The sequence below is a fragment of the Punica granatum genome, chromosome 1, assembly GCF_007655135.1.
Source record: "Punica granatum isolate Tunisia-2019 chromosome 1, ASM765513v2, whole genome shotgun sequence".
Taxonomy (NCBI): Eukaryota; Viridiplantae; Streptophyta; class Magnoliopsida; order Myrtales; family Lythraceae; genus Punica; species Punica granatum.
Genome location: NC_045127.1, coordinates 37,248,912 through 37,270,275, shown reverse-complemented (window position 1 = coordinate 37,270,275; position 21,364 = coordinate 37,248,912). Strand labels below are relative to the sequence as shown.

Genomic DNA, 21,364 nt, shown 5'->3' with positions numbered 1-21,364 from the left:
TAGCTGTCGACTATTTCTCTAAGTGGATCGAGGTAGAAGCAGTTGCTTTGAGATGTTTGTCAAGCACAATATTATTTACAGACTCGGAATGCCTTACACGCTTATCTTCGAAAATGGTACCCAGTTTGATTCAATGGCCTTCAAAGAGTTCTGCAAAGCACTCAACATAGAGCAGAAGTTCTCTACAGTCGCCCATCCTCCGTCCAATGGGCAAACTGATGTGTCCAATAGGACGCTCCTCCGCGGTATCTGAACTAGGGTCCATGCATTGGAGGGCAACTAGGCGGATCAGCTCCATAATGTATTCTAGTCCTACAATACAACTCCAAGGAAAGGAACATGCTAGACTCCAGTCAGCTTAGTCTATGGCTCAGAGGCTATTCTCCTAGTCAAGATTGGCTTGAGGTCACGAAGGGTGCAAAATTTTAACGAGGAGGACAATACCACATGAATGAAGCTAGCCTTGGACTACATCAAGGAAAAGTGCTTGGAAATAGACTCTAGAATTATGAAGGGAAATGAATTGGTTGCTCGCTACCTCAACAATCGAGTAAAACCTATGAGCTTAGTCCTGGGAGACTTAGTCCTGCAAAAGAACATTTTCTCAAGAAGGGCTGGCAACAAGTTGAGCCTAAAATGGGAAGGCCCATACTAGAACGTCAAAGCCTATGACCTAGGGACTTATTTGCTGAAAGACATGAAGGGCAAGACCCTACCATGCCATTTCCACGCCGAGCATCTTCGAAAATTTTATCAGTTATGGGGTATGCACGATTCTAGTCTTCAAGTATTAGGTTTTCTTTTAGCATGCTAGGTTTATTTCAAGTACTTTACATTTATTAGCTCCGGTCATGCTCAACCCTTCGCTGAGCTAGTCGAGTATTGCTTTTGATGATTATTCAATAAAGAAGCGCGTTTTTCTCCAAATCATGTCGACTATTACAATTTTACATGCATTATTTCTAAAGCAGCTATTCAACTCACTCCAATTGCCTCAATCTTGACCAAGAGGTTGGCAATTAGCTCTATACCCTCCAGTCAAATTCAATAGCCTCGGCCTCGACTGAGAGTCTGGCTGAGTTGGAGTGACTAGCTCCACTCGCTACAGTCAAATTTAATTATCTCGGACTCAACCGAGAGGCTGGCTGAGTTAGGGCGACTAACTCCACTTGCTCCAGTCAAATTCAATTGCCTCGGTCTTGACCAAGAGGTTGGCCGAGTTGTAGCGACTAGCACTACTCTGTCCAATCAAATTCAACCATCTCAGCCTCAATTGAAAAGCTGGTGGAGTAGGAGTGGTAAACTCCACTGATTACAACTCAACTTGGCTTTGTAGCGCTAGTACAATGCCCTAAGTGTTGGCTACGCGATTAAATTACTCCATTGCTACAATCCAAAGCATCAAACACACATTCGCAACAATCTACTCGAGTGAAGATGAATAAAGTGCTTGCTTGAGAAATAAACACTTGCAAAATGTTTCATGCCATTCTCATAAGGTCTATGAAATGATTACATGGCATACAAATATATGTCCCACCAAATATAGTCTTCACCTTGCTTCTTAAGAAGTCCCTCCTTTAGAGCACAAAAGCTCTAGTACAGGGATTGGGCAGCGTGTTAGCGCAACTCCCTTTTATGCTTGCGTCTTAACGCCTTGATTTCTTTCGCTTCTACTCCTCGGCCTACTTGAGAGCATCAAGACGATCTTTCTCCTTATCACTCAAGGCCTTCTCCATTTGCTCGACCTCTTACTTGAGGTTATCGTGTTCAACCTCGACCAAAGCTTGGTCGTTGATCAGCTTCTCGATCTTTTACTTCTCGATAAATAGAGTGTCGTCGAGCTCTTGTTTCTCTCTTAGGATCACGTTCAGACGATCCTAAGTCTTCACCGCTAATTTATCAGTCGCGTCAAGCGACTACTTCAATGCTCTCTTTTCCCCTTCTTTCTCCTCCACCTCCTTTTCAAGCGCTTTGACCTGTCGCTTAGAGCCCTCAACTTGTCGTGCAAACCCTGTATAACTAGGCCATCTATTCTATATTAAATTATTTGAAATTCAACAGAGCTCCGCTGTGACAAGGGGCAAGAGACGTTACTATTTGGAATAAAGGTGAGCAACATAGTAGAAAGGGAGAGTATAATTAACACTTACGTTTTTAACATCGATGGTGAGTATGCGCACCACCACTTTGCAATCTGCATCACCAATCCTATCAATGATGTCGTTAGGGAGGATGGTGAACCGCAACAGCTGAGTAGCGACTTTGGGGTCGCTCAAGTCGATCATTTTAGTAATATTTTAGTCCGCGGGAAGTTCAAGACTCTTCCCTACTCTCTCAACATCTGTTGTGACATCTTTGCTAGTCGTGCATATGGAGCTGCTTGGAATTGTACTATCAACAGTTTAAAGGGCTTGGGGAGCCTCATTCCCTTCACCCTCGAGATCCACCACTTTTTCTAGAGCTTGCGACTGAGGATCTATAGCAATAGTCGCTCCGATTGGAGTAGTCGTTGTTAGTGATATGCCCTAGAGCCTAATTTATGTATTTGGATAATTCATTTTATGGCAATAAAGTTTATTCTATTATTCGTATATTGTCTATGTTTATTAGAATAAAGTCCTTAAGAGTTAAGAATATGAGTGACGAAGTAATTCGATAAGAATATCTTTAAACTGTTCACGATCGTAGGAGAATTAACTAGACATTATTTTTCCAGATAGATCGTCACCTCTGTTACCGTAGCTCTGGCTAGATCGGGATCTTGTATTGAAGGGATTCAATGCATGGCATATACTATCAGAGGATCATCAGAATGTTTAAATTATACATTCGTCATCATTTGGATTGTCACGATATGCTGCTAGGTGTCACTCGTGAACTTTGGGAACCAATGGCATTTTGGGAATTATACTTTTGGTTATAGAAAGAGTTTCTAGTAGTGTCAAATGAGTTGATACTATAATCCTATTACCATTTGATGATGAACGTAGTTAGTCACACACATTGAGCGTGTTTAAACCGAGAAAATAATTAATTCTAATTAAGAAAGTTAATTAGGAATTAATTATCGAACGAGGCTTGCAATGTGGTTGCAAGGGTGCTAGCACATCCTGAAGCCGAGTTCAATATCAAGGATAAATCTAATTAAGGAAATATGATAGTTTCCTTATTTGGAGAGTTTTCTATAAATAGATTGTCTACTGATGGAAACTCGTGTCAATGACTTGTTTGATCTTTCTTTCTTACAACAAGGGCAAGTCATTGGATGACTTAAGTGTGAGGACTCATTTGTGATTTATTAATTAATAATTGCATTTTAGTCCCTAGGGTAAAGATATATATAGATATGTTCTTACAGATAACCATAATAATGCAATCGATCATCAACCGATATTAGAGAGAAAGAGAGAAGGTTTTGACTGAAGCAATCAACAAGCAACTCAGTCGCACAAATCCCAAGGCTGATCGGAGTTCTTTTCGGTTCCGGTTCGGCGCTTTGGTGTTGTCTTTGACATCCTTGAAGAAATCCTTTCATTCCGTGACGATTCCGTTCGAGATTGGTGACCTAGATCGGAGTGTACGAGTTGAGAGGAGTCTAATCTCGATGGAGACATGCTCGTGTGGACGAACTAGAGACCTGACACTTGGACGGTTAGTTTGATCGACTCGAATCAACAAGGTTAGTATAAAAGTTTAAACTTTTCTTGTAGATTCGATATGTGATGTTGTCTATTCATTTAGAAGGCGATTCTTATGCCAACATATGATCTTGAAGTTTTCGATTAAAACGAGCACGCGATAAAAATTTGATTTTTACCGTAATTAACTTTTTCGCTGCGCACGTATTCAGTTTTCTAACAGTGGTATCAGAGCCACCCTTCTAATCGATTAGATACATGTTTTGTGCCTAATTTGGTGGTTGATTGTGATTTATTAAAGTGTTTGATAAATCGGTATCGGATCGGGTACGAGAAATCGTTTCTTGTAACCGAGTTTAGATAACCGAACCGGTGATCTCTCTCGGCTGAAAGGTCAGCCGCGAGATGGCCTTTTCGTGGCCAGGAACAGCTACAGCAGGTGGCTGCTGGACGGCCATAGCGGCTGAAAAGGTTGTAGTAATCGCTGATGTCCTGGCGCGACTATTTGCAACTGGATGCGACTAGACGTGACTATTCGCAACCTGTTCGCGACGGGACGCGACTGTTCGCGATTGGACGTGGCTGTGAAGCGCGAGACTGGACATGGCTGTCCAGAACTGACGCTCGTCGCGTAACAAGTAAATTTCGATATTTTCGAAAATAAGATTTTTGAAACAATTAATTACCAAAATTGTTTTCGTAAAATTTGATTTTATGGAAATTGGATATTTGATATCCTATTCTAATGAGATTAGAAATTTGATATTTAATATAAATAAGGAATTTTGAAGATACACTAGATATATGATATCTTGTATATTTTAAAAAATTGGAAATTTCCTAATATGAGATATTTGGATATTTTGTAAAGAGTTACAAATTTGGCACGAAATTTATTTCCGTTTATTCTATTGGTTTCCTTTTATAAATTTCCAGCATGGTGTGTTATTATGGACTTTAGGAAAATTTTGCTTATTTCTTGTGGCTCTAGGATTAGGCTAATAGTAAGTCCATGATCATGCTTTTATCGATTCCGAGTACATATTTATGCATGTGATGTGTGAATACGGATAATGTGCAAAGTGAAACCGAATAGTAATTAGGTTACCTAAAAGAAAATCTTCCAAATTAAAATAATTAAGCTGAGAATGGCATGAGGTTGTGAACCTCTATCATGGCACTCCACCAAAGTATTCTCCAAAGAGTTTTAGTTTGTTTCGCTGTCGGTCGTGGACACACGGAGGCACGAGACAGACTAAGAGATCTTTTTGTATGAATTTTTTAAAACATGTGATGTTTTAGATCGTCGGTTGCCGATAATGGCAGGCACCTGAGGTAGATGACATTTAGGGTTTTGGTGGATCAGACTTAACTATGTATGATGGACCAATAATGGCAGGCACCTGAGGTTCAGAGTATTAGGAGCCGAATTGATTGAGCCGTACATAGAGATGTACTGAACAAAGAGTTGTTCGCTTGTAGAGTGCTTGTTTCCAATAATGGCAGATACTTGAGGAAATTAGTATTCTATGAGAATTCAATCACCCGCTAGGAATCTTTCCTGATTAGGATTCTCGTTTCCTATTTTGGAAGTGTAGGATTCGAAAAGATAGTGGGAGACCATTTTGATTGAAAGTCCATGGTCATTATGGTTATATATACATAAATTTATTAATTTCATCTTGTTATTTTCTGCAGTCATGATAAGTATGAAATCTATGAATCATCTCTCATGCATACTGAGTGATAATAGGTTCCCTAGGCCTAACTTTTCGGACTGGCTCCATAACCTGAACATTGTCCTGAACATGGAGGCTCTGGGATACATCCTGGAGACTCAAGAGATTGAACTCCCTGGCGGGGATGCTACGAGTGATCAGCAGAATGCATATGATCAGTGGTCTATTGATGACATGAAGGTCCGCTGTTATATGCTTGCTTCCATGAGTAATGAGATGCAGAAGCAGCATGAGAACATGAAGAGTTCTCGTGAGATCTTGAAGAATCTCAGGGAGCTATATGGGGAGAGTAGCAGGACTGCACGATATGAGATATCGTAGGAATTGTTCCGTGCGAGAATGTAGGAGGGAACTGAAGTCGTTGCTCATGTGCAGAAGATGATCAGGCTGATTCAGCAGCTTGAGAAGCTTGAGTTCCAAATGGACAAAGAACTCAATGTGGATTTAGTTCTTCAGTCCCTCCCAGATTCTTTCCCAGGGTTCATTATGAACTTTCACATGAACAAGTTATCATGTTTGTTGTCTGAGTTGCCGAACATGTTGGTCATTGCACAAAATGCTATGAACAACAAAAGGAAGGATAAGGAAATCGTTCTTGTGGCTGGTACTTCTTCCAGTAAGACTGGGAAGAAGAAGAAGAAGTCCAAGAAAGGCTCTATTCCTCAACAGTCGGCAGGGGTGACCAAGAAAAAGGGTAAGGCAAAGGTTGTTGCGGATAAGGGAACTTGTTTCCACTGCGGTAAGGATGGACATTGGAAGAGGAACTGTTCTCAGTACCTCGCCTCGTTGAAGGCAAACAAAGGAAAGAAACCTTCAGAAGGTATGTCTATCTCTTGTTATGTTAGTTCCAATGGTTCATATAGTTCATCTATAACTTGGGTTCTTGATACTGGTGCGAGCTCACACGTTTGTACCTCTATGCAAGAACTAGCAAGTAGTAGAGTCCTCGGAAGGAACGAGGTTTGCATAAAGATCAGCAATGGAGCAAGTGTTGCGGCCAAAGCTGTGGGGTCGACTTCGTTACATCTAGATGGACATATTTTATTTCTAGATCGTATTTTAGTTTTACCAAACGCCTATCGGAACATTATTTCAATTTCTAGTTTGACTAGGAGTGGATATTTGTTTGATTTCAAGCATGATGTTTGCGACATTTATTATGGTAATAAACTTATTGGCGTTGGTTATTTACACGATGGACTTTATTATCTTAGAGCTAGAAATGAAACGCTTCCGAATACGATTGAGGTTAATACCGTGTCCGAATCTACTCTAAGTCTAAAGCAACTTTGGCACCTTAGGCTAGGGCATGTTGCAAATGATAGGATAAGTAAGTTGGAGAAGATGGGACTTATAGTTCCATTGGGTTCAGAACCCAATCCGACTTGCGAGTCTTGTCTTCAAGGCAAAATGACTAGGACTCCATTTGTAGGACAAATGAAAAGGGCTGAAGAAGTTTTAGAACTCATACGTAGCGATGTATGTGGTCCATTTAATGAAGTGGCTTGGGGTGGATATTCCTACTTCATTACCTTTATCGATGATTATTCTCGTTTTGGGTATGTTTATCTTATGAAGTATAAACTTGAATCTTTTCAAAAGTTCAAGGAATTCAAAGCTGAAGTAGAAAAGAAGAAAGGGAAGAGCATCAAGACTCTTCGATCAGATCGAGGATGAGAGTACATGAGTACTGAATTTGGTGATTTCCTAAAGGAATACGGTATTATTTCTCAATTTACTCCACCAAGAACACTACAGTTGAACGGAGTTTCTGAGAGGATGAACCGTACCCTGTTGGACATGGTTCGGTCAATTATGAGCTATAAAGATCTCCCCATTTCAATGTGGGGATATGCGCTGCATACTGCATGGCACTTACTTAATAGGATTCCAAGCAAGTTAGTCTCTACCACTCCATATGAGATATGGAATGGTAGAACACCTAGTCTTAAGCACGTTAAGACTTGGGGTTGTCCTGCATTCATTAAGAAGCAAAAGACTGATAAGTTGGAAACCTGGTCCGAGAAAGGTAGGTTTATTGGTTATCCAAGTGACAGCCTTGGATACTATTTTTATTTCCCTGCTGAACAAATGGTTGTTATCAGTAGAGATCCAATCTTCTAGGAGAAACAGTTTGTCCAGGAAGGTGGTATAGGAAGGCATATAGTACTTGATGAGGAGTCATCAATGTGATAGACCAATCAGGCGCCTATTTCGATGGACACTGATAAACCAGTTGAGACACCTACTCAGGTTGAAAATATCATAGAACCTCGAAGGTCTAGTAGGGTAACTCATACTCCCGCGAGATACCTTAATCTTCATGAGAACGTACAAGAGTTGTTTGTTTATGGAGATAATGATCATAGGGATGATCCTTACACTTATGAAGAAGCTATATCAAATATAGATTCTTTTAAATGGCTAGAGGCCATGAAGTCCGAGATAGACTCCATGAGAGAGAACCAAGTCTGGGATCTTGTTGACCTTCCTGAAGGTATAGTACTAATAGGGAACGAGTTGGTCTTCAAGAGGAAGATTGGTGCTGATGGGAAGGTAGAGACTTATAAAGCTAGGCTAGTGGCGAAGGGTTATCGCCAGAGGCAGGAAGTCGACTATGAGGAGACTTTCTCGCCTGTAGCTATGCTAAAGTCCATTAGGATAATGCTAGCCATTGCCGCGCACTATGATTATGAGGTTTGGCAAATGGATGTCAAGACCGCCTTCTTTAATGGATACATTGAGGAAGACATATTCATGGACCAACCCAAGGGTTTTGAATCCAAGGATAAATCCAAGGTGTGCAAACTTAAGAGATCCATTTATGGTCTTAAGCAGGCTTCGATGAGCTAGAATCGACATTTTGATGAGGCTGCAAAGTCCTTTGGTTTCATCAAGAATGAAGATGAGACGTGTGTATAAGAAGGTTAGTGGGAGCATGATTGCCTTTCTTGTATTATACGCGGATGACATTCTACTAATAGGTAATGATGTTGGTATGCTCACTTCTGTAAAGGTCTGATTGTCTAATATTTTCTCCATGAAGGATTTGGGAGAAGCCATCTATATTCTGGGTATTCGGATCTATAGAGATAGACCGAAAAGATTAATAGGTCTATCCCAAGCCCTGTATCTAGATAAGGTGTTGAAGAGGTTCAACATGCAAGATTCCATAAGAGGATTGCTCCCTGTGAGACACGGTATCCATCTCTCTAAAGGGATGTCTCCTAAGACTCCTGAGGAGAGAGAGAAGATGGCACAAGTGCCTTATGCTTCGGCCATAGGTAGCCTAATGTATGCTATGATGTGTACTAGGTTGGATATCGCGTATGTTATTAGTGTGACTAACAAGTATCAATCCAATCTAGGACTTGATCATTGGACCGCTGTCAAAAACATCCTTAAGTACTTGAGAAGGACTAAGGATATGGTTCTGGTATATGGAGGAGGTGAGTTGAGACTAGACGGGTTTACAGATTCTGATTTTCAATTAGAAGTTGATGATAAAAAGTCTATCTCCGGTTATATATTCACTTGTAATGGAGGTACAGTTAGCTGGAAGAGTTCTAAGCAAGAGACGACTGTAGATTCCACTACAGAGGCTGAATATATTGTTGCATCTGATGCAGCGAAGGAGGTAGTTTGGATTTGGAAGTTTGTGACAGAACTCGGTGTTGTTCCCTCCATATCATCACTAGTAGAGCTGTACTGTGACAATACTGGAGCGATTGCTCAGGCAAAGGAACCGAGGTCACATCAGAAGTCCAAACACATTGAGAGGAGATATCATATTATCAAGGAGATTATCGGGAGAGGCGATTTAGATGTACAGAAAGTAGCTTCAGCGAACAATGTCGTTGATCCACTCATGAAGGCCATGACGCAGCAGTAGCTAGATAAACATTTTGAGAAGATGGGTCTTAGATGCTGTACTGAGTTGCTATAGTGTAAGTGGGAAATTATTAGTGATATGCCCTAGAGCCTGATTTATGTATTTGGATAATTCCTTTTATGGCAATAAAGTTTATTCTATTATTCGTATATTATCTATGTTTATTAGAATAAATTCCTTAATATATTTTGAATACTTCATTCTTAAGAGTTAAGAATATGAGTGACGAAGTAATTCGATAAGAATATCTTTAAACTGTTCACGATCGCATGAGACTTAACTAGACATTATTTCTCCAGATAGATCGTCACCTCTGTCTGTTTTCATGATTAGTATACATATACTAATGAAGATGGAGTAGTGAATCTTATGCTATCTGATAACTGTTATCATGACAGATATGTGGATACTTATATGATAAGTAGTCGAACGTGAAGTACAAATAATATTCATACGGTAATTTACTAATGTCAATGAATGTTATCTGGATCGTATTAGTGCATATAGTTCTTAGACTTAAGATGGAACGCTATCTCAAGTATAAGTGATTAGGATTTGCTACTGTTAATATATTTGTGCTTAGCATGAGTATTCGACAGATAGTGGTCCTAATTAGTTATACTTGGAGTTAGGTGTCCGATCAAGATGAGATTCATTAACTTGAGTAAACAGGGAAAAGGTTCTATGGATATGAGTTTTACTCTGGATCGAGAAATCCTCGGCCGGGGTAGATAGACTCAAATAGAAAAGAGTTTCTGTTCAAGTACTACAGATCTAAGAATGAAATTAGAAAGTTCATATGATTGGCTATAGAGTTTGGCATTTGCCGTAGCTCTGGTTAGATCGGGATCTTGTTGTGAAGGGATTCAATGCATGACATATACTATCAGAGGTTCATCAGAATGTTTCAATTATACATTCGTCATCATTTGGATTGTCACGATATGCTGCTAGGTGTCAATCGTGAACTTTAGGAACCAAGGGCATTTTGGAAATTATGTTTTTGGTTACAGAAAAAGTTTTTGGTAGTGTCAAATGAGTTGATACTATAATCCCATTGTCATTTGATGATGAACCTAATTAGTCACACACATTGAACGTGTTTAAACCGAGAAAAGAATTAATTCTAATTAAGGAAGTTAATTAGGAATTAATTATTGAACGAGACTTGCAATGTGGTTGCAAGGGTGCTAGTACATCCTGAAGCCGAGTTCAATATCAAGGATAAATCTAATTAAGGAAATATGATAGTTTCCTTATTTGGAGAGTTTCTATAAATAGATTGTCTATTGATGGAAACTCGTATCAAGGACTTGTTTGATCTTTCTTTCTTACAACAAGGGCAAGTCATTTGATGACTTAAGTGTGAGGACTCATTTGTGATTTATTAATTAATGTGGATTAATTAATAATTGCATTTTAGTCCCTAAGGTAAAGATATATATAGATATGTTCTTACATATAATCCTAATAATGCAATCGATCATCAACCGATATTAGAGAGAAAGAGAGAAGGTTTCGACTGAGGCAATCAACAAGCAACTTAGTTGCACAAATCCCAAGGCTGATCGGAGTTCTTTTCGGTTCCAGTTCAGCGCTTTGGTGTTGTCTTTGACATCCTTGAAGAGATCCTTTCATTCCGTGACGATTCCATTCGAGATCAGTGACCTAGATCAGAGTGTACGGGTCAAGAGGACTCTAATCTCGGTGGAGACGTGCTCGTGTGGACGAACTAGAGACCGGACACTTGGACGGTTAGTTTGATTGACTCGAATCAACAATGTTAGTATAAAAGTTTAAACTTTTCTTGTAGATTCGATATGTGATGTTGTTTATTCATTTAGAAGGCAATTCTTATGTCAAGATATGATCTTGAAGTTTTCGATTAAAATGAGCACGCGATAAAAATTTGATTTTTACCGTAATTAACTTTTTCGCTGCGCACGTGCTCAGTTTTCTAACAATCGCGCCTCGAGTGCCCTCCTTAGGATAGAGGTTGGGTTCCTCAACAATTGGAGAGAAGCTAGTATTCCTCATTTCCTCTTCATCGCCTTTCTCTAAGTCGTCCCCTAAACGTCGCTTTCGTTTCTGCGACTCTCTCATGAGAATCCCTTGGTCGGGAGAAAACTCAATCTTGGCCTGATCATCATCATCGGAATCAACCAGTAAATATCCAAGTCCAAAGTTGTCGAGTTGCTCTAAAATTAAAAAGCGAAAAGAGGTTAGTACATGCCTGTCAGCACCCAATTTCGGTCCAACGGCTCCAGAGGGGCAAAATCGTCATTTTTACCATCCATCGGAGGGAAGTATTTCTAGTTAATCGCTTCAGCACTCGCGACTCTTGGAGATAGAATATTTTCTCAATTTAGCGCCAATTTACCATTCTTTTCGAAAAATATTCCATGGGTAGTCTTTGAATTTTACGTGCGCCAACGTCAATTTTTAAAATTCAGGACTAAAATTAAGGCCGGAAAATATTGTATTGCATAACATTGATCAATGAATTTTTCTGAACACAAATGCCGGTCTCAGATTAATTTTTCGACACCTAATTGCAAAGACGAGAATTTTAATCTCTACGTGCGTTAAACTCAAATTTTCGAATTTTCTTATTAAAAAAAAAGGACAGCTGTGGGTCGGTCAGCAACGGTCAGAAGTCGGTCTGGACTTCTGATCGTTGCCCCTTTTAAAAAAAAAATTCCGGTCAGGGCTGTTGACCGCTGCCCGAATTCTTGCCCGGCTGCACTATTCTTCTTCTAGCTCCCAGGGCAGCAAGGAGGGGGGGACCAAAGAACAAGGACGGAGAAAAAACCTAACGGATAGAGAACAAAAAAGAGACGACGAAAACCCTAGCCGCAATTGGGAAATCGATAAAATCCAAAAACCCTAGAAGCTCTCGCTCTGGACGGATTCTCCCAAAAATCCAAAAAGAAAAAAACCACAGCTCGATTTCGGGGCGAATTCGGGAAACCCTCGGACCCCCCGGCCCACAGCTCAAACCTCCGGAAATTTCCAGCTACCACACTATTTTCTCCCAGAGCTCGATTCCCGGAACTTCCCCCAGCTCGGACACCCATTCCACCGTGAGCTTCGACGCTCTCTCTCTCGGGAATCCACGGCCCACAGCTCATCCACATGCGCCCGAGGCAGCTCGAATTTTCGGATTTCTTCTCTCGGCTCCGCAGGCTCGCGGCCTCCGAGTTCGCCCCGGGTCTCGCGCCATCCCTCAGCCCGCTCTCCCGTTTTTCCTCCAGCTCAATCATCGCCGCCCCTCGCCTCCAGTTCGCCTCTCGCCGCCCGAACCAGATCTCTCCCTCCCCTTTATTTCGGTTTCTTTTTCTGCTAACCGGGATAACTTCTCTCCGGGCCAGCGCAGGTAGCAGCCCAGCCCGTGTCCAGCGGCAGCCCAGCCCGGTCCAGCAGTAGTTCAGTCGGCCTAGCTCGCGTCGGCCTAGCCCAGCTCGTGTCAGCCCAGCCCAGCTCCCGTCGGTCCACTTGGCCTAGTCTACCCCACAGATCTCGGCCCATCACGGCCCGGTCCAACTCGCCCAGCAGATTTTTGACTTTATTATTTTATTTATTTACAGAATCACCCCTCAACTTCCCGAACTAGGTAAATTCTCTACTTAGTGGCATGTTTAGGGCTACATTTCTGAATGTCTATGTTTGCTTGGATGAATATGATGCGAAATGAGTGTTATTGGGCTGTGTGGGTGATCGAATTTGTCTCGAACTCGATTTTACGAACTTTTCATTTTGTCTCATTTCAGTACAGATGACGCATTTTTATTTTTTTAGACCTGCCCCGAATTTTAAAATTATTATTAGTTAAGTCTCAGCCATTTTTAATATTTACCAATCAGTCCTTGGATTTTTCAGAATTTTCTAACAGTTCCTAGGAACTTTTCAAGTCGTTTCAGTTGAGTCCCGGGGCTATTTTCCACCCTTTTCAGATCTGCCCTGAATTTTAAAATTATAATTAGTTAAGTCCCGGCCATTTTTAATATTTTCTAATCAGTCCTTGGATTTTTCAGAATTTTCTAACCGTTCCTAGGAACTTTTCAAGTCGTTTCAGTTGAGTCCTGGGGCTATTTTCCACCCTTTTCAGATCTACCCCGAATTTTAAATTTGTTTCAGTCTAGTCCCGGTCATTTTTAGCACGTTCCAATCAGTCCCCGAATTTTTCGGTATCTTTAAACCAGTTCCGAAAACTTTTAAGGTTGTTTCAGTTTGGTCCTTTGGTCGTCTTTTCACTATTCAGATCAGTCCGAATTTTTAAATTCATTTCAAACAAGTCCCGGGATATTTTCAGTAATTCTTACACAATCCCCATATTTTCGAATTTTCAAATCAGTCCCCTGAAATTTTATCTGAATTTTCAAATTAGTCCATGTTCTTTTAAAATTATTCAAATCAGTCCCCGGACATTTTTTTTTCAAAGATATCCAATCCCTTTCCTACTTGGATTCCTAACTGACAGCGCATGTGCCTCGTTTAAATATTTTTGTTTATGTAATTATATGTATGTAACATGATAATACGTGTTCTTTGCATGATTTTTTTTGTTTTTTTTACATGAATCGGTGCCGTTTTATCGATTCCATTAATATTATGTTTGTGTATGTTTGTATGTGTTCATCATGATCATGGCGGCACCGATTGTGTAAAATTTGTATGTTTGTCGTGCTTGACGTGATAATGTGCTCTTGATCCATGTTTAAGTGCTTTATTTTCTCGTTTAATTCGAAACCTCACACGATTCAGTTTAATAATGTAAACTCGGCCTAAAATCAAAATTTTAATTTCAAGATCGTTGGAAATTAGAGTTTATCGGATGGTCCACTAATGGCCATTCTGACAGCTCGAAATCCGTAGACTAAAGCATTCAGTAAATTTCCAATTAACCTAAAAAAATTCCACACACAGGTAATTGGGACGTTAAATTTGGCCAAATTAAATCATTTGACCTCTTTTAAGTAAATTGCATGAATCGGTTAATAATCTATAATCGCGTTGACAATTCAAAAACTGTAATCATGTCCCTTTAAAATTCACAATTTCAAAAGTATCGAGATACGTGTCATGTAATCTTGATTTTCCATACACACACATATTTTTCGGTTTAAGGGCATGATTACCGGTTCTTGTTCTGCCATCACCCTAGTGTAGGTTGGTGCTTAGAATGGGTCAAAACACGGGAAAATAAATTAATCACAAACTCGGCTTAATTAAACATGGGCAGATAGTTGAGCAAAGGGTTAGGTTTCAGGTTTTAGATAAAAACACTCCTAATCTGTAAATGCTACACTGTCGCAATACAGAAAATTCTAAAAACAACACACACATCTGAGACTCGATTACAAACATTGTGTTTGTCAAGTCCACAAAAAATAATGCCGAATGCTACATCCTTTCTCTATCATCCTGTTTGTTTGTTTTAGAGTAGGATTTGTGTGCCAAGATACCCCGGTTAATAATTGGTTAACTCACGTAAATTCGGCAATAAGAAAACCCCATTGTTTGATTATTTATGCTTACTTGTTACATTTCTACACTTGTTTGTTATGCGGGTCGAGCCCGATCCTTTAGGACATGATTCACATGGGGTCCAACACCCCAATCGTAGATTATGGGATCTAATCCCCTAAACACTGAGTGCGCATCTTAATTTCAATTTCAGTCTTTTCAAACCACACGGTGAGCATGAGTGGAATAATGACCAAACGCGAACTGATCGGGATTCAATTGTTGTACATTTATTCACGTAAGAATCTCGGTCGGAGAGTGGACGGTTGGAGCGTTTCTTCGAATTTACGGTGTCAAAACGCGTAAGATGAGCGAAACTTAATTAAGCGGTAATTAAATTAAAATGGCAAGCCTATACAAGCTAGAGTACCGATAGGGCATGCGAGATATAGGCTCGCATGTAACAGAACCCCCGAATTCGGAACCTCGGGTTTCGCAGACCATATGCCTTAGCAATTAGGTGTACCCCGTACCCCTACACCCGGGTAACTTGCCGGCCCTCGACCTTCGGGTCGTAAAATGGCAAGTGGCGACTCCTTCTCATGTGCGTCCGTTGTGCGTCCCCGGGAAGGTGGACACTCCCAAGCCGCATTGCATTAGGCGCGCGCGCGCGTGCCCCGACGAGATGAAATTCGGGTGCGCACAGCTTGGTGACTCCACTGGGGAAATTTAAAGGGTTCGGGCTCGTTCCCGCTTGTTTTGTTTGCTTGTTTACTTACCGCTTTTCGCAATTTCCCGCTTATCTACTTTACGCCCTTTTATTTATGCACACGCATTGCATATCATACTAGCTTCTAGGTACCTATGGGTTGCGTCCCACGACCGGTAATAGGAGCATAGGTTAGATAGGGGTTCAAAGTAGGGGTACAGCGCGCAGTTCGACTGCCACTTAGGCCTTGAAAAGAATCCCGCTCGATTTCAAGGAATTGACACCCTTGAATCGGGAACCCCCATCCCTAGTTAGCACGGTCCTTGTATTACCGAAACCATGCATCGTGCTAAACCTCCATGCTAGCCTCCAACTCGACTTCAACAACAGTCCATTGAGTCGGCCTGCGCGCCATTTGAGTCTCTTCCCATTTTGAGAGACATGTACATACACCTTGTAATTTAATCAAGCCGTGGGCATTTATATTTCCGCATGCATACATCATGTAATTTTCAAAATTAGGGTGTTACTTGCATTGATAAGTCCTAAGCCGATCTTCCTTTCATCTTGGTAAGGGATGTCGTGCTTGGCCTCCTTCCCGCGCCTCGACAGCGTCACACCACCATTGGACGAAATCAATCGCATATGGATAAGTCTGCGCCAAATTGATCGGGGACTACATCACTACCTTCGTCGGAGATGTGCCCCTATTGTCCACTCATCGGGTAGACTGGAATTTTCTTGGAGCAGCCGTGGCGTTTTGGGATCCAATCCACGCCGTCTTCAACATCCAAGGCACCGAGCTCGCACCCACTATTGAGGAATATAGGACCCTCATCGGTCGGACCGCAGTCACCCACGGTATTATAGAGCCCAATCTCCGAACCACTCGACCGGCCTTAGTTTCGCGCCTACTCGGGGTGCAAAGGTCTTCGCTGCACGCCAAACTCGCAAATTCCGGTGGTACCAAGATAATAACGGCGAAACTACTCCGTTTTATCGAGTCACAAGCACGGGTGATCCAAGGGGATCTTTTTCAAAAGAATTTGTGTCATGCAGTTTTACTTTTGATTTTTGGGACTCTTTTATTCCCTTGCGCAACTGATCGTATAGACGCAGCTTTAGCTAGCGTCGTCCTCCAAGTGGTCGGAGGCCGCGAGTATGAGGTAGGCTTAGTGGCTGAGACTATTCGGTTCCTCGACCGTGTCACACGAATAGCTGATCGTAGGTTGAGAGGGTCCCCAATCCTCTTACAAATTTGGCTTCAAAGTCATGCAAACCCCTTTGGCCTCGTGAGGCCAGTCCTGTTTTTCAGTCGTTCGGGGTCAATCATTTCACAGTTATTATCTCTGATACGTGTGGAAGAACGCAAGGTTTCCAAGTGGATCAAAATTTTTCGCGAAATACCACCTAGGGGCTTTAAGTGGCGAGCCGCGTGGATGCCACCCGGACCCGCGACCCTTAGGTGTCCTGATTTTAACGGAGTCCCACTCGTAAGCCATGCGGGGTCCACCACATATTTCCCGGCGCGATTGATGAGGCAGTTTGGCAGCTTGCAGACAGTTCCCGAGGACACGGCACGGGTTAGATTCGAACACACTTGGCGGGAGGATCAAACATCCGTGGATCGCCAAAGTGACATCGAACGGGTTTTGGACACGTGGCGAGCCGTGGTCATCGAACGTCCGTATTTCCTCGAGCATCCAACCCTCGAGGAGCAGGATTTCCAGGCTACCGAGGAATATGTCCTCGCTTCTATCGGTGGGGTCCGACAGCACATGAGGATTCCGCCGACTCTTCACGAGCCGAAGATAGCGGACCAACGGGAGCGTCTCTCACCCCGAATGTGGCCATCCAAGTGGAGCTTGCTAACCTCAGGGCCGAGAGAGATCGTCTTCGTCGGGAAGTCACAGAGAGAGACGAGCAGCTTGTGGATCAGCGGCAATTACAGAGAGAGCTCGCCCAGGCCCGCGCCGAGCTACAGAGGCTCGAGCAGGAGTTGGCACGAGCGAATGTCGCCTTGGAGAGGTTCAGGAAGAGAGCCCGTGGAGGTCCACACACCCCTTAGGTTAGACACCTCCACCAGGTCCTCACCTAGATCGGTGCTCTCCATGGCCACAGTCACTCGAACCCGGAGCGCGGTGGAAGAACGACTTAGGGCTTATTTTTAAAATTGCATTGTATCTTGGAACCCTTTTGAATCAATGCGAGTGACAGCATTAGTTTTCAAAATCCATGCATCTCATGCACGTCATCCCCTATTTTATTATTCCACATATTTTTATTTTAAACGTAACTCGTTTGCGCCGCAATTTACACACTTGTTAATGCAGGTAACCATAACTGGCGCCGCATCATTATCTCACTCGTTTGTAACTGAGGATGGCGCAAAACAACCAGCCCACTAGTTCCGAGGAAAACACTCCACCGACACCGATTTATTATCAACCGCCCATGACTCATGCACTGCCACCACCAACCCCTGCAGGCGCACTCCCGGCACACTCGGGAGAAATTCTGCCACCAGTCCCAACACCGGAGGCCTAAGCGTCATCCCCCTCTACTGAGGGTGCGGCTCGCACTGGAAGGCGACATTACCGCACTGAAGGGCACGGTCAATCAGATGGCCGCCGACATGGCCGAGCTCATGGCCCTGCTCAGAGCTTCAAACCGCACCTCCTCGAACTCTACTCCGCCTCCAGGGTACGAGCCAACAGTCGACCCAAACCCCTGGGTCCCGCCGACCCATGCTCCGGAAGGTATTGAAGCGCCTGCAATGCACGAGCCGACGAGCCAACCTGCCAATGTCCCTCCGCCATCAATGACTCTCTCGGCAGCCATTCCTCTTCCACTATCGGACCCGACCACGTTTGTACCGCCGCCAATTTCCATACCGGTTCCGGCTCCTGTTTACGCAGCTCCTTCGCCGATGGTCTTCCCGGCACCGAGCCCCCACGTTCTTGCTCACACATCCGAGCCTCTCCCATTCCAAGCTCCATAACCCCACATCAACTTTTCTTACCCAACTCTACCTCCCCTAAATATTCCCATCCCTGAACCGGGCACGCCAACCCAGGCTGTCCCTATAGCTCCACCAACAAACTTTCTCCCGGAAACGGGGACTAAACAGGAACAGAGATTGAAGAAGTTGGAAGAGAATATCCGAGCCCTATAATCAGGCGGCTCCCGCCTCGATGCCGGCGACGGCAATTGGAGTTTTTTCCCAGGTATGCAGCTACCCCCAAAGATTAAGGTGCCTGAATTCCAGAGGTACTACGGCACGATCGACCTTCGTCACCATCTTCGTCACTACCGGGGAAAGATGCTGCAGAACTGGAATTACGAAGAGTTCGTCATCCACACGTTCCAGGATAGCTTGGCAGGAGCGGCTCTTGACTGGTACATGTCACTGAAAGCAGCAGATATCCCCACGTGGGCGGACCTCTCAAGCAAATTCATCGACCAGTACAGGTACTGTGTGGAGGCGCCCCCGACTTTGCTGGAGCTCAGCACGATGGAGATGACCAACGACCAGGGCTTCGAGGCCTATGTAGTGAAGTGGCGGGCTAGAGCGGCAAAGCATGTCCCTCCGATCAGTGAGGCACATCAGATCCAATTATTCCACTCCACTCTTAAAGGGGCCTACTACTTGCACTTGTTGGCCTACACGTCTTCATTTTCCAACCTTATCGACGCCAGAAAGAAGCTCGACATCGGCGTTAAACTTGGCAAGATAGAAGGACCGACCGAGAAGAAAGAGGGAGAGTCCTCAAAGAATGCTGCTACTGGTACACCCTCTGCGAGAAACAGGAGAGGAAGAGACGCGTCCATCAATGCTGTTAACTCAGGGCGCCAAGCCTCCCAACAGTATTCCATCAATTACACGTCCGCACCACCGGCCACTCAGGCGTATGCCCCACCTCCGATGCATTATCAACAACTCTCAGGGCAACAAGTTTACTATTCCAGCCCGCCGGCTTCCTTTCCGTCGCCGGTCCCGCAGCAATACGCCCATAATTATGCCCCTGTTCCTCCTCCGATTCAACAAAGTAGGCCCCCGGCTTCGAGAACTCCTCAGCCGGTGCAACGGGCTCCGACCCCGCAGGACCAATAGGGCATCGCGACACAAACGCGGCGTAAACAGTTCACACCCCTGCCGGCTCCGCTCTCCCACATATACCAGCAACTCCTCGCAGGTAACAAGATCCGATCGATAGCACCTAACCCTGATTTCGACCCAACCATCCAGGATCAAAGTCGGCGCTGTGAGTACCATCAGGGCGCACCCGGTCACACCACCGACAATTGTTGGAAGCTACGGGAGAGGATCCAACAGATGATTGATGACGAACAGCTCACGTTCAATGCCGTCAAACCCCCGAACGTGCAATCAAATCCTCTTCCCGATCACGGGTCAAGCTCAGGACACAGCATTAACATGATCGGTATTTGCGCTATAGGGGAGTACGAGACCGGACAAGAGGCACCGGCCCCGTTCGTAATCGAATATGTTCCTGCGGAAACCGGTGTAGGGTATGCAGGGTTCGATGCCACGCCCGCCCCATTCGTGATAGAAGTCCCCGCACGAGAGCCATATCAAGATAGCAAGGTCCCGTGGACCTACGAAGGGAGTGTCGGGAACCTCGAGCGTCAATTTGGCGTCATGGGCGTGACGCGCTCGGATCGAGTCTACGAAAACCCGGAGGCCGCAAACAAAGGAAAGGCCCCTGCTGCGGCGTTGGGAATCGCCCTGGAAGCTACGTTGATTCCCCAAAAGAAGGTGACCGAAGAGGAAGCTGAGGCTTTCATGAAGATTATCAAGGCAAGCGAGTACAAGGTCGTTGAACAAATGGGCAAATCTCCAGCCCACATTTCACTACTCGCCCTCCTCTTGGGTTCAGAGCCACATCGTGAAGCGCTCCTGAAGGTCCTGACAACGGCACAGGTCCCTAAGGAGACGGCTCCAGATCTCATTGCAGAGACCGTTGGCTCAATCTTTTCTAACAATATTTCATTCTCGGATGACGAACTTCCCTCCGAAGGGTACGCTCATTCGCGAGCGTTGCACATCGTCTTTAAGTGCAATAACTTCGTGGTAGGCCGGGTCATGATCGACAACAGTTCGGCTCTCAATGTATGCCCTGTTTCCACCCTGAAATAGATGAATGTGGATTTGAATCGTATTCGTCCGAGCAAGACGGCGGTTCGAGCCTTCGATGGCTCACGGAAGGAAGTGAACGGAGAGATTGACCTTCTGATCGAGGTAGGCCCATGTTCATTCAGCGTCACTTTCTAAGTCCTCGACATCCCGAATGCCTTCAGTTTGCTACTCGGGAGGCCATGGATCCATTCAGCGGGCGCAGTTCCCTCCACCTTGCATCAGAAGCTTAAGTTCATCGTGGAAGAGCGACTCATCACAGTCAAAGGTGAGGAGGACTATGCGATTTATAAGGAGATGGCTGTCCCCTACATCAGTATTGGGGACGATCAGAACCTCCCCTTCCACTCGTTCGACACCATCTCCGTCATCCGAGACTACGGAAAGGTCGGTTCGTCCCGCGCCGACCGCATGGTGGGGAAGATCTTGCTGCGCCATAACTACATTCCAGGTTCCGGGCTCGGAGCACATGGGCAAGGGATCAACCGCCCCATCGAGATCGAAGAGTACAAGAACATGAAGGGACTCGGTTTTTGCCCTTCCTGCCACGAGATTATTGAAGCCCGTAGAGGCAAACACCTCCACCGTCTCGCTGCGCATTACGGGAAGATCAACAAGGGCATCCCGATTCCCCCACTCTCTCACTTTTTCCCCGCACTGCCGAACATCGTAAGAGGCACTCTTGACGACCCCTTCTCGGGTTCAGAAGCTGAGCCTGTCAATCTGTCAGCCATATGCGCCATCACCGAGGAGATTCCT

General features: G+C 44.1%; 1 protein-coding gene across 1 annotated transcript; it reads left to right on the top strand.

Annotated features, from left to right (window-relative positions):
* Nucleotides 1-88: 88 nt before the first annotated feature.
* On the top strand, nucleotides 89-2,462 carry LOC116205643. Its single transcript, XM_031538278.1, has 2 exons — nucleotides 89-245; nucleotides 2,065-2,462. The coding sequence occupies exons 1-2, from the start codon at nucleotides 89-91 to the stop codon at nucleotides 2,460-2,462; spliced, it is 555 nt and encodes a 184-aa protein (XP_031394138.1).
* Nucleotides 2,463-21,364: the final 18,902 nt, after the last annotated feature.